This window comes from Brachionichthys hirsutus, chromosome 6, assembly GCF_040956055.1.
Source record: "Brachionichthys hirsutus isolate HB-005 chromosome 6, CSIRO-AGI_Bhir_v1, whole genome shotgun sequence".
Lineage (NCBI taxonomy): Eukaryota > Metazoa > Chordata > Actinopteri > Lophiiformes > Brachionichthyidae > Brachionichthys > Brachionichthys hirsutus.
Window position 1 is genome coordinate 13,026,492 of NC_090902.1, and position 16,645 is coordinate 13,043,136.

Here is a 16,645-nt window from a genome sequence, read left to right on the forward strand (position 1 = left end):
GCCTGGGAAACACGTTAACTTGTGGGGGAATAAAAAGAGCGCCTGCGCACACGGCGACCAGCAGCAGACTCCGGTTACTCTGTAACTGCTGTAAACCAAATTGCCCTCCGAGGGACAAATCAATAAAAAGTATTTAGTACTTAAGTACTTAGTATTTAGAGTATACAGTAATACGTGATCTTTAATGCTTCCACTGTAATCTGAACCTGATTATTCATATTGCCTAAATCCTCAACTGGCACACACAGCTTTAATTAAAAACAAGGCTGCAGGATGACTTTCATGAAAAACATGTTTATTAGTAACAAGAGCAAAGTCACAGTAATAACACTGTAAATGACCCCCCCCCCCCCCCACGATACCAGCAGAATTTAATGGAGTATTCGGGTTGACGTTGTGACGTCATCATTCAATGTTCATCTGTGTGTTTCGGTGCCGCCGGATCGCGCGGTCAGACTTTGCCCTGAGCTTTCTGATACTCCTGCTGTAAACTGGACAAGACTTCTCGTTGATGCTCCGACTTCTTGTTCATGTCTTTCAGGACCGTTTCGTACCTTTGTCTGTCGTAAGAGGAGAAAAAAAAAAGAATGCTTTGACAAAGCGAAACAAACAAACACCGAGACATTCAAGTTTCAGAAAGGAGAATGAGGAAGAGATGTTTTCCCCATTGATAATTTAACTCTGACTACAACACAAAGGTACCAAAAACTACAGCTGTGCGTCACCATTAAGTTTATCACGGTACTGAGCAATGATTAAATCTGAGACTGAACCACACCAATCGGCCTTATGGATAGGATATTTATCGCTTTGTCGTACATCGAGTCATAAATTCTTTATCAAACTTCCTCAACTTTGGAACTCTTTAGACAAGCCGTTAAAAATATTATCTATGTACACAATGTTTAAGTCTAATTTGGTGAAGTATATTCTGTCCAGGCATGTATAGTATTTTGAAATTAATTTGTAGTTTGTATGATCTTTGTTCTTGTTTTTTTGTTTGTTTTGATTTTGGGTTTTATTTTTAAAATTGTTTTTATTTTATTTTATTTTCTATATTCTCTTTCTTTCTTTTGCTCACTTTGTTTGCTGGGTTTTTCCCGTGTATCTTTTCCTTTTCAGCTTTTATTTAACTTCCTTTTTTTTTGCTTTATATATATATATATATATATATTGATTGATTTTATTTAGTTAATTTGAACTTGAGGGGAGGATTGTTATATAAGCCCTTTGGGCTTCTTTTCCTCTCCTGCACTATTATTTGCCTTTGTAATGTTTTGTTTATGTTTATTATTGTGCACATGAATAAAATGAAAATGAAAAATGATATGTTGCGTATACGTGAACACACGCTGTCCCACACTGAGCAGAGATTGTTCGGACAGAAGCCTGATCCGCAGCTTTTCTGACTCACATCTCTCCATTGATGTACTCCAGCCGCTTAGTGACTGTGGCTTTAGCCTCCTCCAGGTCCTGTTTCACCAATACTGGGCCAATGAGTTTATAAACTGTGTTTGAGTTGTCCAGCACGTCCAACTCCTGTGAAGACAGACAACATATTGAACACAGAACGCTCTGAAAGAAGCTAACGGCGCCTTTTAAAAAGGAACCCGACATGTTTGTACCTCCTTAACGATGTTGTTCTCTGCCAGCTGCGCCTCCAGCTTCTGTCTGGCTGACATGCTTTTGCTAACATCTAAGTATTATTAGAGAGGAGAGGAGACAATACATTCACTATTTATCTTTTACAATATGACAACTTTTTTTGGAAAGCAGAAATAACACTCGAATAGCACACATTACGGATGAAACGTTCATTTAGCCTTTGGCTAGCTCTCCTCATATGGTCAGGTAGAACCACGCTCTGATGTCTGACACGTACCTTTTTGAATCAGTGTATATTTTTCTAACTCTGCTTTCAGTTTCTTTTGAACGGCGTCCGCCATGTTTGTGTTCTATCAGTTAAACGTTTCAGACGGAATAATATTTCGACAAAAAATAAGATGCTAAACGTAGCATGACACGAAGGCTCCGCGTTAGCTCAGCTGAAAGGAAACGGAAGCTCTGCAACAGCTCTTGTCTGACCCCTTCAAAATAAGAGCTCAAGTCATTCCAACACAGTTGAGGAACACGAAATAAAGCGAGCATTCATACTAGCACGCAGTATGTGTATTTCACATTCATTTGCAATTTACTTGCTGTATGTATACAGTATTCAGTATATATATAGTACATGTGCATTAATATGTATTTGCCTGTTTTATTTGATTGGTGCGACGTGTTCCGACTCTGATTGTTGTGACTGTCACCACTGTTTTTACGACATCGTTTTACGGCGCTTTACTTGCTAATTCTTCTGATTCAAGATGGCGTCGTCGTTCTGGAAAGGTGTTGTCGGCGTAGGACTTTTTGCTTTAGCTCATGCGGCCTTTTCAGCGGCGCAGCGTAAGTTTAATCTTGGGGAGTGACAAAAACACATCTCGGTGTCTTTTTTTTTTATTCGAACGGGACTCATTTATCGCGGAGCGGGTTGGCGGCACCGGAGGTTGGGCCTTGCCTTTCTAGCCAACCGGGCGCTAGCTTAGCTTCGCCCCGTCCACATTCATTCGTTTTCAAACATGATCTTGCTGTGTGGGATTGTATTTTAAAGACGGGCTCCTGTAGATTCGTGTGTTTTTGCATCTTAGCTAACACCACACACAAGGAAATGATATACAGTTAATTGCTGGCTAACATACATTTATCCCCCCTTCGCCCCCCCCCCCCCCCCCAGATCGGTCATATATGCGCCTCACAGAGAAGGAAAACGAGACACTACCAATTGATGTAAGTTACAGTCAACGTCTTGAAGTCGCTTTTAATCTTCACAACAACCCCCTGTAAACATCACTTTCTTCACCGGTGTCTCTTTCTCTTTGCAGATCGTATTACAGACCCTGTTATCGTTTGTGATGACCTGTTATGGAATTGTGCACATTGCAGGGGAGTTCAGAGACATGGACGCCTCCTCTGAGCTGAAAAACAAGTAAGCCGCGTTCCTGTTCAGATCCTCGCTCCATGGATAAACGATTGTCTCCTCCGTCGCGTTGGAAGTAGTGTGAGAGATCACATGCATCGTAGCAGTGTTGAAGGATTTATTCTCGCAACAATGAATGAGAAATCTATAAATATCACATTTGCATCTGAACTCACAAGTTCAGTGCCGATATTCAGCTTCCAGTGTATGCAGCGTGAGACTAATGGCTGCATTAGGCTCTACAGATTGCCTTATAAATACATTGTGCAGAAATTAGAATGAAAAAAATGAACATTTTTCACTTTAGTAAAAGATCCTGTATAAAATCCTCCACCCAGAGAATATGTGCTTGAAGTGCCCTGAGCTCAGCAGGTCATTATTCGAGTCCATATTTAGAACGGTACATATTAAACATCAAAGAAAGGGCAGGCATTAAAAAAAAATAGATAATTTGTCTTGTAGAACGAATTTCATTGTTCAAACTGTTTAAAGCAGATACTGTTTCTACGCAGCTATGTTGAGAATGTGAAATATTAGCTATGACTTTATCCTGTTGTTTATTCCCCCCCCAGGACGTTTGATACGCTGAGGAACCACCCATCATTTTACCTTTTCAACCACCGCGGTCGTGTGCTATTCCGCACGCCGGAGGAGGAGCCTTCCTCTGCACGCAACCAGCAAGCGCTTCCTAATCCCATGAGGCTACGTAAACTGGAGCATCTGCACTGAGACTGGGCTTTGCTGCCCGTAACGTAGAGAACGTCGGACGTGTTTCTGTTAGCGAGAGGGGACAAAGCGAGCATTCATCTTCCTCTACTTTTTATTTGTAAATGAACTAATGCGCTGTCCAGTCGGCCATCTCCTTTGAAGTGGGTACCACCATGTTGAACGCTAACCGTGCCAACCCTTCAATAGTTCAAGCAAATTTGTTTTGTATATAGATTATATAACAACTCCAGAGTCTTAAGATACACGTCCACCATTTGTTTTGTCCTGTCTGGACTGATTTGAGATGTCCCATCCTTGAGCGTCTTCGTGTGGGGGACGTAAGCGAGTCTTCTGAATTAGTTCCGCTTCACCAACACGTCAGTCTTCAGCAGCTATCGGGTCAAGATTTTGTCAACTGAAATACGTTTTCATTTGTGAATTTTGGACCATTTATTCATTTTATGATTTCCTGGAAAGAATAAAAGTTCATTTCTACATTGTGTATGAATCAAAGAGCTTTTGCATGACTTGAAATCATCACTTCAAGGGGTGGGGGGGGGGAACGAACACCATTAGGCAGGCGTTCTAGTACTGTGAACACAAGATGAAACAGAGAAATGGTACATTCACTTGGGTGAAGTCTGTTTTACCTTCATTTGACATTTTAAGATTTGTAAAATGCTGAATTTTAATTTAATAAAATACATACTAATTTTATAAGGTGTCTGCGTTCATGTCTTGTTTTTTCTTTATCTTATGTTCAAAGGCTAGAAGAGGGGTCAGATCTTAGCTGTGAATGTTGAGGTACTGATAAGTTACGGTAACTTTTTATTCCTCTGGGAGACAAAACTACAAAACGAATGAAAATGAGAACAACCTGCGTGACGTTGCAGTCAGAGCAACTTCTCATGTTTGACCTGTAGGTGGCAGCAGAAGCTAAGCTTTCAACCTGCATTGAAATTTAACAGAGGCTAATGATCTATAATAAAACGAATTTTGGTGATTTCTGTTGGATGGCTTTTGATACTGACAAATATTGTTAAACAGACTTTTCTGGTTCATCACAAAAAATCAGCTGGACTTGTTCCGAGTTAGATTTAAGACGTTTCTGCTCTGATCCAGCAGGCGTCTTCAGTTCTAAATTACTGGTGGAGAATCCGGATACTTTAAACTCCTGTTGGAGCAGAAAACAAACCGTTTTTGAATACGTTAAGACTTTGTAATACTCTGTAATATCACTGTTTGTGGAGACACACAAAACAGACCAGTCAACAGAATGCATATTTTGAATTTCATAAATTTATTTCAGGTTTTTATTTAACAGCATACAAAATTGATTTTAAAAGATTGAATTCAAAATATTTATTTTACTCTGAAATAAACAAATTGACAAAAAATAATCTCTGTTACTTCTGAACGTTAGAAAGTCTGTCAGAAAACGAAGGAGTGTGAGGGCAGATCACCAGCTGCTCGAGCTCAACATCTCTTAATTCCATTCCTCAGAATTAAGTCGTGGCTCTGAGAATGAATGGAGTGGTTGTGGAGGAAGATCTACAGGAATCCGTCTGTCGGAGGAATAAATCTGAACGCTGCATTTTCAGGACTTCTATTGCTGTAATGGCAGGAAAAGGCAGTAAATAAAAATCAGTAAACACAACCGTCCTTTGGAAGACATTTCTTGCACGAGTCGAACATCTTTATTCTTCTCGTGTTCGTTTATTAAATCTGTTAATATTAATACAAACGTCAAATTAAATTAGCATTGGCCCGACATTTAAAGTCGGTTAACTGGGTTGAGACGGCTGCGACTGGCCTTATCGCTATGACGACTCTCCCTGGGGTTCACTGATTTGACGTTCGACACCAACTAAACTGAGGTACCTTTAGTACCTTTAGTACACGCATTAGATATACTTGCATCAATGTGATGCAGTACCTTAACGTTTCTTGACTGGTTTAGTCAAGTATAGACATTTTAACATGGTTAAAGTTTGAAGCGTTCGATCATTTTAATTGAATTTAAGAAACATCAGCATGTTACAATATATATCTTTCTACTGTAATATAAAATTGTCACTTGCTCATGTATGAAATGCATCACTGTCACCCTTTATTGCAACTGCAATCAGCATGAAAGACGGAAGGTGGGGGGGGGGTCCCTGTTAACCATAAACCTGCAGGAACGCGTAACCTTTTTATTATAATGGTCGGAGTCTTACACTTTTCAGACCAGCTGAAGAAAGATTGAAGAATAATAAGGAATGAATCATCTTACTGTATATTTCAGAGCGAGTGTGTGTGCGTGTGCGTGTGCGTGTGCGTGTGTGTGTGCGTGTGTGTGTGTGTGTCGGTAAAGACAAAAGCCATGTGGATGTTTAAGGCATCTGTCATTAAAGTCTCTTCACTAATCCAGAGTGAGTCTGTCCTGAAGCCCCCACCCTCCACCTCGGACAGGCTGTGACGCAACAGCAGGGACAGCGGGAGCGTTTCCTATCAGTGCATTTACCACCCCCCCCCACCCCCCCCCCCCCTTCTAGCAAAGCAAAGCTCTGTTTATCACAGACTGTGGTACCCGGTGGGAAACGGTAAAGATGGCGTGCACGTCTCCTCCACCTCCGCGAGGGCCAACTCCAACCTCTGGACCAGCCCCCGCTTCTTGAACCTGTCGGGAAGGTAAAGGACATTAAAGATCTCTCTGCCCCCCCCCCCCACCCCAGTCCCTGGTTCTTACCTGACAGCCTCTTTAATAGCGAGCTGGATGAAATACTTCTGAACGTTAACCGATCCCTTCACCTGCTGCAGGAGTCTGGATATCGCCTCGTAGTCTGTGGAAACACGGACACAGGTGAAACCGGAGCCGAGGGGCGCGTCCGTGGAGTGCCGTGCGCCGCTCTGAGGCCTCGTACTGACTCTGCCCGGGTTTGCGGACTTCCTTGATGACGCAACTCTTCAGCTCGGCCTGGCCGCCGTCGAGCGGGGCTATGAACACGGTCTCCGGCACCGCGGGGACGTCTTCCGAGTCGTCCAGCTGGTTCGGTGGACTCAGTCGCCCACAGCTGAGCTTCTCCTCCTCCAGCTGCCCAGCGATGCTCGGTGAGGATGGGTTTCCTGCTCCAGAGTCCAGCCCAGAGGACCACGGGTCCCCCGACTCAGGCCCGAGGATCCCGTCACCGTTGCTCTCGGCGACCGTCGTGCTGTTGCACTCTGCTCCTGTGTGCGTAACAAGCAATCTGAAATGACTCATTCAAATTTAGTTTACTCAATACGTGTATATTGATCCACACAGATTGGGACGGTTACGCTCAGATACATCTAACGAAGCTAACCTTTGTGCTGTGGGACGGACTTCAGGAGGTGCTGCGGCCCTTGAATGGCCCCTGGGCTCTTTCCCACCATCACGTGGTTTGTGCTCGCGGGTGGAGTCGGCGGTCGCCGCAGCAACGGGGACATAATCCGCCTTCTCTTCACAGTCAAACCCGAGTTGGGATCGCCGGAGTTTCCTCTTTTCTTGCTTTGAGGGCCTGCAACGAACTCGTCGGCCTCATCGATCATCATCCCCTGTGTCAAACGCGGCAGCATGAAGGACCCAGGAAGCCGCCTCGCAGCTCAACGCATCGACCGCGACGTTGTCTGGACGAGCCGCTACCTTCTTATCCTGCTTGAAAGGGTTCCCGAACGTGTGCAGGCGTTTAGGCTGGTCGGGGTCGATCTCTCTCAGAGGAGACGCCATCATTTTTAGGTACTCTTGGTAATTTCCCATCTGAGCCACGGGGATGCTGTGAAGATAATCTGACACACGGAGCATGCTATGAGAACACCGACACGTGATCGAATACATTGTGTATCGTGTTGAAGTACTTCATGTGCAATACGGATACATTCAGATTCACGTCCGTTTTCCTGAGCTGCTGGAAAGATGAAGGGAAAAAAAGAGTGGGAGCACGGAGGAAAACAAACACATTCATCGCTGGAGGATTACGGTCTGGAAACTGAGCAGGAAATAACATCTGAGAGATTTTTTTCTTTTGTTATTGTGGTTATATAATTAGTGCTGCTATTTTACTGGTGGGACATCTCTGTATATTGGAAGTGCTTGTTTCAAGCGTAGCCTCCCGTTTCCAGGGCGATCGTATTGCGCGCGGACACTTGTTGCAACAAGCGACACAGCAAAATGCGACTAACACTGTTTTTGAAAGGTGGAACACCAACAAAACACAGACCCAAAAGAATATTCTGCTACGTAAAAACTAGCCAATCTGTTTCCAGACTCCTGGACAACACACTCACGCTGGAATCTCCTTTTTGTACATGTGTCTATAACTTCTTATTTTTTATTGCACGTCGGACACGTTCCAGTGAAACCGTTTTTCCTTCCCTTCTCCTGCTTTCATAAATAAAACCAGCTCCTCGTTAACTGAAGGAGTTTCTACCTTCGTCTTGCCCTCGGATCAGTTTCTGCGCGGTCCGCAGTAAATTGGAGCGCATCCGGGTGAGTTGGTCCAGAAGGTTCCGCCGCGGGATGTCGTAGGCGTTTCGATAAGCTTGAGCTTTCACTTCCTGTGAACGTCAGAGAAACGACCTTTGACTCTCCCGCCAACACGACGCCTGTTGAGCGTTTCAGAGATGTCCCGACTCACCTTGGTGAGGAGGGCGATCTGGAAACCGGCAAACTCTTTCAAATTGATGTCGCCCAGGCGGAGGGGTCTCTCCCCGGTGAGTCCCTGCAGCAGCTCCTTGAAGTCCCGCCGGCGGGCGAGAGAGAGCGAGCTGGAGTGGTTCTTCACCTTTATACCAGTTTCCTGGGGAGCCTTCTTCCCCACAGACACAATCAGACGATCCGACTCCATCTTTGCCTTCGTGGAGGAGAAATACGATGCTTTTAGGATGGAGTTTATCGACGTCAAACAATTCGTGCTACTTTTTTTCTGATTTGTGCCCTTTTGTGAATAAATAATGTTTCTTTATGCAGCCACGCATTCTGACTACATCGGTATAAATATTGTACGTATTCAACGAATCCTTAAGACAAAAGGTAAATCTCTGTTTTCTTCATGGGGGGCGCTTTGAGGCTATTTTCTGGTCTTCGTGGCTCAGACTTTGCAGCCGGTGAAAACGTTCAAATCTAAGATTCGCTGTTGCTTTGAGTGGCTGTCTTTGTGTGTTTCAGCGTTTCCATCTGGTGTCCTGATATCTGGAAGGGGGGACTCTTTACCTGCTGGCTGAGCTTTTTCAGGTGAGAGATAACGCTGTAGCTCAGGCCACAGTCCAGCGTGTCAGCAATGAGATTAGGCGCTCCCATCATCCTCAACGCCTTTTTGAAGGGCTGTCAGAAGAAAGCAAAGCAGAAACAGTTGATGCTAGTTACGTAGCAAAACAACATCAATCCAGGCGATGTGGAGACGAACTGCTGGTTTACCATGAGGAAGTATGGAGGCATCGTCTTCAGGTACGCCTCAAAGGCCTGCCGCCACTTGAGGTTGGGTTTTAGTTTGTGCACTTTAAATAAATCGTCTGAATGAGAAAGAGAAAGGAATCACTCGTCCGGGTTGTCTTTGTTGCACAGCATTATTTAAGATGAACTCTGCCGTTAATATTTATATGACCTCTGACACCGACTGTCTTACCAAGGAGGGGGAGAACGGCTGGATAGTTGTACGGCATGACGAACAGGTTGACGCAGGTGAGAGCGGTGCTGGCCTTCAGGTAGCCGAACGGCTGTCCCAGGTCATTTTGTTTCGCGCTGCTGCTGATAAACACCTGCAAAATGATCAAGTCAACATCACCTTCTTTACCGAGTCCCCAAAATGAGACTTCAGAAAACCTTTTGTTAGATGCATGCCCCAGCGAACATAAAGTGCAAATAGTAACTAGTTCTTTCACAGCAGCCTCGTTACCCTCGCCGAAGGGGAGGCGAGGGTAACGCAATTGGGTCTGTTTGTTTGTTTGTCTGTTTGTCTGTCTGTCCGCGCGCATAACTCAAAAACTAGTAACCCAATCGACTTGAAATTTTTACACAAGCAAGGTTCTCCCCAAGAATGGAGTTGATCCGGATCTGGATCCAGATTCTAGAATTTTTTAAAGGATTCTTTAACATTGCGAGATAGAGCACTTTTTGACATTTTTCTTAATTTCTTCAAAACGCATGGCAGTTTGGATCTGAAAAAAAGCACACATAAGTACTCCTTAAAGGTCTATGACCATGACTAATTTCGGCCGGATCCGGATCACAATCCGGATCTGAGAGCTAATTTTCGTTCTAATTTTCGTTCTCTTTGGAGCTAGAGACTTCAGATTTGGTGTGCACACTCATAATTCATTCTAGTTTCATATATGTTACAGTTGTAGTTGTATCTTTTTCCGTTCCGGAGCAGCAAGCTAGCGCAGGTTTGGCCCCTCTGATCCGGAAGCCCTGTTTACTGTCTCACAAGATCGAATAGTCTATCGGAGGCGAGGGTCTGCAATCTCTGATTGTCTCTTGTTGTTTCTGGTTTTGCAGAAAAGCCCCGGAGGCAACACGGGTGAGAGTTAGAATCAAGCAAACAATGTGTGAATATCGAGCGTACCTGCCAGCACATGTGTGGAGACTTCCTTTCCAAAACGTACTGGGTGAGTGGAGATGGCTCCAGTTCGTACTTGTCGAACGGCAGCTTGTCGATCACCATGGGCTCACAGTCAATACAAGAGAAACGCACCACTGGATGTGCAGAGCGAGGCGGCTGGGAGGGGGGGGGGGGGGGTCAAGGAAGGAAGAGCTGGACGTAAAAACGCGTGTAAACCCAGATCATTGAGAGGTGGCCTGCAGACTCACCAGCGTAGGGGAGTTCTGGTCCGGCCAGAAGGACTCTGGAATGGGCCAGTGCCCCAGCGGAACGCCCGTCTTCGGGTTTGGTCGTACGTAGATGAGCTTGTGGCAACTGTGCCACGGCTGCTGGCTGAAGGACGAAACGGGACGACTCGGCTCCAGAGAGCTTTCTGAGAATGGACGAACCGCATCGGGCAGAACGGCGCGTAGCATTTAATCACATCCTGACCAACGCTAACCACGAATGGGAATCACAAAAGAATCACTGCTAAAGAAGCACCGTACTTTACATTTCCTGTTTAGAAACTTTGAGTTGATTAAAATAAGAAATAAAAAATCTCCGTCTCTTATTTCATTCAAATGAGTTCAGCAGTTTTCTTTACACGTCTTAGTTTGTAAACTTCTCCGTGTCCTCCTTATGTCCACGTTCATGAATGCAAACATAACTATTCTGGAAAGGAACGCGTCCACTAAGCGCCCCCCCCCCCCCCCCCCTCCCCCTCCAAAAACTCACCTTCCCCAATGGGAGGTGGATCCGGGCCGGTCTTCTCAAAATGAATCACGACACCACTTTGAACCTTTTGGACCAGAGACTCGAGGCATTGGTTTAACATCCTCTGCGTCCGCACACAATACGATCGCCCTGGAAACAGGAGGCGCATCTGATACGACTGAATGAATTCGGATTAGAGTTAGAAACCATTAAAACAGAAAAAGGGAGCCGAGGTGTCCGACAGATTGGCGTGCCATTGTAGGAAAGCAGCAAACCTCCAGTGACCTCACACATCTGGGCGATGGAGGACTCGTCCGTGGGCACGCTGCCGAGCTGCTCGTTGTCTGGCGCGGCCGCTCCCGGCAGCCGCAGCACCAACGCAAAGAGCCGCTGATCCCAGCGAAAGGGCTCTTTGGTCAGCTCGCTGCCAGCCAACGGAGAGTTTAGAGGCAGGTGCAGCTGGAGGACAGGCAGCGAAGGGAGAACCACAATGAACAAAGTCCACACACACGGCACATGGTAGCACCGCCGTATGTCCGTGTCCTCACCTCATCGGGCACCCCAGAGCTGTATGTAAGCTTGTTCCCATCGGTGATGGTGATGATCACAGATGGCTCGAGGAAAAAGGGGTTACGACCCTGAGAGGGAGACAGAAGCAAAGCTCAGAAAGCGTGCGCCTGATGATTCTCAGCTTTCTTAATGGTTCTGCCCAATAACTTTGTTTAGGGGGGGGGGGTCTGTGTCTCGAAGAGATATCGTTACCCTCGCCGAAGGGGAGGCGAGGGTATTGCAATTGGGTCCGTTTGTTTGTTTGTCTGTTTGTTTGTCTGTTTGTCTTTTGTTTGCTTGTTTGTTTGTCTGTCCGAGCGCATAACTCAAAAACTAGTAACCCAATCGACTTGAAATCTTTACACAAGCAAGGTTCTGTCCGTGGCTTGGTCCTCCCCGAGAATGGCGTTGATCCGGATCTGGATCCAGATTCTAGAATTTTTTAAAGGATTCTTCAACATTGCGAGATCGGACACTTTTTGACATTTTTTTGACATTTTTCTTAATTTCTTCAAAACATATGGCGGTATAGATCTGAAAAAAATCACACATAAGTACTCCTTAAAGGTCTATGACCATGACTAATGTCGGCCGGATTCAGATCACAATCCGGATCTGAGAGCTAATTTTCGTTCTAAAATCGGCATTTTTCAGGAGTCCATCCTGACCTCAATTCTGGAGCTAGAGACTTCAGATTTGGTGTGAACACTCATAGTTCATTCTAGTTTCATATATGTTACAGTTGTAGTTGTATCTTCTCCCGTTCCGGAGCAGCAAGCTAGAGCAGGTTTGGCCCCTCTGATCCGGAAGCCCTGTTTACTGTCTCACAAGATTGAATAGTCGATTGGAGGCGGTGTCTGCAATCTCTGATTGTCGTTTTCTAGTTTTATCTGTGATAACAACAGATGCGACTGCTGCCAAAGGTTAGCAGGACGCCAGCTCTAAATACCTGTCCGTAGTTGTCGATGCCCGAGACGAGGCGGTTGAGGTTAAGCAGGTCGAAGGCGGTGCGGAGAGCGTGGCCTAAAGTAGTCAGCCCAGATGCCTGGAGGTTCTTCAGCTCGCACATGAAGGAGGCATGATTCTCCTTCCACCCCGCCTGAAACACAAACCGGGACTAGTGACAACAGCAGGCTGACAGTCCCACACCAAAGCAAACTCACGCAGACAGGGAACCTGCATGAGATGTTTGCTCACAGTCGAATATACAACCGCCACCTTTTGGTAAAAGCAGCTTGAGTCCGAGCGAGCCACCGGCTCAAGTCTGTCTGTGTCAAGCGCTGGAAATAGAGGATTCTGTTGGTGAAGTACGCTCCCACAGTGAGCTGGAAGCTGCTGTTTAATGAAGAGTCTCATTTCACACATGACAAACATCCAAAAATACACCATCCCATAGCAGCCCGTCCTCTCCTGACAGATTACCCCCCCCCCCCCCCCCCCGCGGGAGATGATGAGGCTGTGGAAATGCCCCTGGACTTTTCTCCAGCGGAGTCACGCACTTTACTGCTGCAGCTTCAAACTTTAATCTGAGGAAGACCTAAAGTTTCTTCTGGATCTAGATCCAGAGCTTTCGAAGCTTCACGTCACCATAGCAACCCTCATTAATGGGGTTTTAATGTTAAAATGTTAAATTTTTAATTTGAACTTGAGGGGAGGATTTTTATATAAGCCCATTCGGCCTCTTTTCCTCTCCTGCACTATTATTTGCCTTTGTAATGTTTTGTTTATGTTTATTATTGTGCACAGGAATAAAATGAAAAAATGAAAATGAAATGAAAATGTAAGATTTTTTTTCTTGATGTCATTCTGGATCAAATCCAGAAGACATTTCGCACGATGGTGCATATCAGACCCGTTACGACTGTGATTATTGGTGAGTGAATTGAATGCATATTTTACAAGATGTGATTTTTTTTTTTTTTGAAAAAGCCTCCATTATAAGTAAATGGGGAAATCTGGATCGCGATAGTATCCGCATTCCGGACCCGATCCCTATCAAATTCGGTGGTGAGATAGAGGCCCCCACCCTACATGACTGTGCCTAATTTCATAAACATCGGTCAATAATCAACCGAGATATTGAGGAACAGATTAAGAAGCTCCATTTACTGTAATGTTACCAAATATTTCAAAGGGATCCAGAATCCAGGCTCTTTTGTGGATCATCACCAAAAGGTTATAAATTGTTCCTGGCAAAACTTAATACGGAAACCCGATTATAAGGACGAGAAAACGAGGCTGGATTACTTGTCAATGATGTCATCTGAATATTTCATCTGGAAACATGAATGATCCGGCCTGCGGTACTTCAAGGTCAAGGACTGAGGGAGATATGAAAGCGGCACGAATGACATCATCCACCTGCAACATTTTGTAACAAGCCTAATTCCACACACACACCACTGCAGCAACAGAACGACAGGATAACCATGACCCAAAAAGTGGCAAATGAAATAAAAGAGCCCGATCATCTGACAATTATTCTGCTCCGGTTTTATGTGGATGTGGATTTGTTGATTTAAAAGAATCTCATGCCTAAAAGTAATACACGATGTAACTAGTGAGAAGTATCGCCTCGAAGTTTTTAGATTATTATTGTGATGGGAGTAGGTGAACGTTGTCTGTAAACAAAGTTAGGCACACCGACATGTTTCTAAACGCACGCTACGCTCCGAGAGCAGATCAGGGACTTAAGGGAATGATAATGGACACTAAAGGGCTGCATTTATTGGGCAGAGAGATGTGGGCCAGCTCATAAAACACCGTAATGAGGACAGTTTTGATGAGACGAAACCACTGAAACGATGAGAGTGATTCACACGTTGTCTGCTTTTGTTTCGTGTGGATAAAAACCGGACTGTTTACTGCAGCCACGCTGGAGGAATGACAAACAAGAATAGTTCTTATTCTCCTTCACAGAAGCAGCAGTCAGAGTGCCTGTGGGTGAAGGGGGCGGGGCTCGCCAACTTTCATTCCGGCCTGGCCAATGGTTGCGTGGGAGTGGTGCAAAGGGAGGAGTCGAGAACGAGTGGACAGGCTTGTTGACCAATAGAATCATTGTACATTCAAAAAAAAAAAAAAAAAAAAGAGCAACGTCAGCGATGATTAATTAATGGCCCCGCCTCCATCTCAGCGCCGGAGACGTTTCCTCAACACAAAAGCAAAATGTCTGCTGGACGTGTCGGAGGCTATGATTCTCCAGGTCTGCGGATGTTTGGAGCAAAAAAAACAAATCATTCTCCACTTCCGGGAAGCTGCCCAAACACCGACTACAAAGCGAAAGGACAATAAAAGCCGCTCTGACAGGAGAAAATCAGTTTCTAATTACCTTCACTCCGTATGGCGGCTCATCGAACGTAACTAGCATGTACCTGTCGCCTCTACTAGCCGGGTCTCGAGCGCGCAGCTGTCAAAAAAAAGAAAAAAAAAAGAAAACCAAAACAACATGTATTAATTTCGACCAACCTTCTGCTCAAAGGAACCCGAGGCGCTCTAAAAGGTGCACACTTCCTGGAAAAGTCGGGGGTAAAATCATTCTTTACCTTCATAAAGACCTCAACCGCGCCTTTAGCAACGTCCAGATACGTCGTACCCAAATAAGTGCGCTGATTCATAGAGGCAGACGTGTCTAGCAGGAAGAGTAAAATAGGCATTTTAAATGTAAAGCCGCGACTTTATGCTTTTCTAAAATAACTGTTATCCATACATGAGCTATATCGCGGCAGAGCAGTTCACACATGTGTATATATATTTGTTATAATAAGTCCCCCCCCCCCGCCACCCGGCCACAAGAGGGCCGCCGCCTCGGTTACGTCCCTGAGCTGCCTTTAATGCTCTGTAGTGTTGTGCGATTCCTGAACGAATCGTTCAAAACCCGTGATTCACTTTACTGAATCATGAGTCATGATTCTTCTTCCCCACTGAGTCATTCAGTGACTCGTCCCTGCTACCGCTAGTTAGCTGCACAGCTAACTGAGGACACCAATCAGTATATTACTGCTGTCCTAACATACCTTGTAGAAACATGTCGAGTTAATCACTGTAACTGTGAGAAAAGCATCGATTCATGTTTTTTTAATGAACTACCAATTCCCCTGGTGAACCGTCCCACTCGCTACAAGCTAGCATCAGCTCAGCTGCGCTCACAACAAGAGAGTGGTTCACTGAACCGCTCACCCCCCCCTCCCCGCAGCACAACGAGTCATGAACCGCTCACCCCCTCCCCGCAGCACAACGAGTCACTGAACCGGAAACACTCACGTACGAAATGAATCGCGGAGCCAAAACGCGCATCCGAGTCACTGAGTCGCTCACCCCTCCCTCCCTGCAGCACATACAACGAGTCACTGAACCGGACTCACGTATGAGTCACTGAGCCAAAACGCGCATCCGAGTCACTGAGTCCGGACTCACTAACCCGCTTTCAGCGGCAGCAGCCACTCGACTCGAGCCTGGGGGGGCCCTTCCTCACTGGAGCCGAGGGGCTGCTGCCCCGCCCGTTCTGTTTGTCTCACAAGGATCAATAAGAGACGAAAGTAAAATCGATATTCAGTCAGTGAGTCCACTGATTATTCTGAAGATAAACTTTAGTGTCCGGACTTAACAGAAACTATTTAATGTCGCCTTTTTATTACAGTATATAATTAAAATTAAAAAATATATTTTTGGAATATTGGCGGAAACAATAAATAAAAAGATGTAAAACGTTTTTATTTAATGCTTTTGCACAAGTGTATTGCATACTATACGTATTTTTAGTCTAATGCTGCACTGTTTGAACACATTTTTTGCTTTTGTATTTATATTTAATTTATGCAGAGAACAAAAAAGAAATATGTTTTTTCCCTTTCAGAACTCCTGATCTTTCCCTCTTTTCCCTCAATGACATTTATTATTTCCCTGTTTCAATCAGCCATTTTAGCAGCATCAATTGGTAGCAGGTGAAACTTGTATTCACAGTATATTTCTATGTACCTTCTGGGTAACTGACTCAGTGACTCAAATGACTCAAATGAATCGATTCACTTTAGTGAGTGATTCATTCAAACCCGATTCAGTAAAAAGAATCATAGTTCCC

At 45.0% G+C, this 16,645-nt stretch overlaps 3 protein-coding genes across 3 annotated transcripts; 1 reads left to right on the forward strand and 2 right to left on the reverse strand.

Annotated features, from left to right (window-relative positions):
* Positions 1–353: 353 nt before the first annotated feature.
* pfdn6 (prefoldin subunit 6) lies at positions 354–2,054 on the reverse strand. The gene is made up of 4 exons (XM_068740470.1): positions 1,883–2,054; positions 1,626–1,696; positions 1,415–1,539; positions 354–560 (listed from the first exon to the last, which is right to left on the reverse strand). Exons 1-4 carry the CDS (start codon positions 1,944–1,946, stop codon positions 452–454), a joined length of 369 nt encoding a protein of 122 aa, XP_068596571.1. The 5' UTR covers positions 1,947–2,054; the 3' UTR covers positions 354–451.
* A 299-nt stretch (positions 2,055–2,353) lies between these two features.
* mmgt1 (membrane magnesium transporter 1) lies at positions 2,354–4,444 on the forward strand. Its single transcript, XM_068740503.1, has 4 exons — positions 2,354–2,445; positions 2,774–2,826; positions 2,922–3,025; positions 3,589–4,444. The coding sequence occupies exons 1-4, from the start codon at positions 2,367–2,369 to the stop codon at positions 3,743–3,745; spliced, it is 393 nt and encodes a 130-aa protein (XP_068596604.1). The 5' UTR covers positions 2,354–2,366; the 3' UTR covers positions 3,746–4,444.
* A 589-nt stretch (positions 4,445–5,033) lies between these two features.
* ints6l (integrator complex subunit 6 like) lies at positions 5,034–15,323 on the reverse strand. Its single transcript, XM_068740227.1, has 19 exons — positions 15,111–15,323; positions 14,897–14,974; positions 12,518–12,667; positions 11,568–11,657; positions 11,295–11,478; positions 11,041–11,169; positions 10,533–10,696; positions 10,288–10,440; positions 9,349–9,481; positions 9,141–9,235; positions 8,937–9,047; positions 8,362–8,577; positions 8,155–8,281; positions 7,371–7,513; positions 7,051–7,282; positions 6,635–6,934; positions 6,456–6,549; positions 6,297–6,386; positions 5,034–5,336 (listed from the first exon to the last, which is right to left on the reverse strand). Exons 1-19 carry the CDS (start codon positions 15,219–15,221, stop codon positions 5,276–5,278), a joined length of 2,661 nt encoding a protein of 886 aa, XP_068596328.1. The 5' UTR covers positions 15,222–15,323; the 3' UTR covers positions 5,034–5,275.
* Positions 15,324–16,645: the final 1,322 nt, after the last annotated feature.

Bases quoted from the DNA above. Each gene is read 5' to 3' on its own strand.
- mmgt1 (XM_068740503.1), top strand. From the start codon at position 2,367: ATGGCGTCGTCGTTCTGGAAAGGTGTTGTCGGCGTAGGACTTTTTGCT. The intron at 2,827-2,921 runs GTAAGTTACAGT...TTCTCTTTGCAG, and splicing joins ACGAGACACTACCAATTGAT to ATCGTATTACAGACCCTGTT. The intron at 3,026-3,588 runs GTAAGCCGCGTT...TTCCCCCCCCAG, and splicing joins TCCTCTGAGCTGAAAAACAA to GACGTTTGATACGCTGAGGA.
- pfdn6 (XM_068740470.1), bottom strand. From the start codon at position 1,946: ATGGCGGACGCCGTTCAAAAGAAACTGAAAGCAGAGTTAGAAAAATAT. The intron at 1,540-1,625 runs GTACAAACATGT...CTGTCTTCACAG, and splicing joins AGAACAACATCGTTAAGGAG to GAGTTGGACGTGCTGGACAA. The intron at 561-1,414 runs GTGAGTCAGAAA...CTCTTACGACAG, and splicing joins GAGTACATCAATGGAGAGAT to ACAAAGGTACGAAACGGTCC.
- ints6l (XM_068740227.1), bottom strand. From the start codon at position 15,221: ATGCCTATTTTACTCTTCCTGCTAGACACGTCTGCCTCTATGAATCAG. The intron at 12,668-14,896 runs GTAATTAGAAAC...TTTGTGTTTCAG, and splicing joins AGCCGCCATACGGAGTGAAG to GCGGGGTGGAAGGAGAATCA. The intron at 9,048-9,140 runs GTAAACCAGCAG...TTCTTCTGACAG, and splicing joins TGCCTCCATACTTCCTCATG to CCCTTCAAAAAGGCGTTGAG.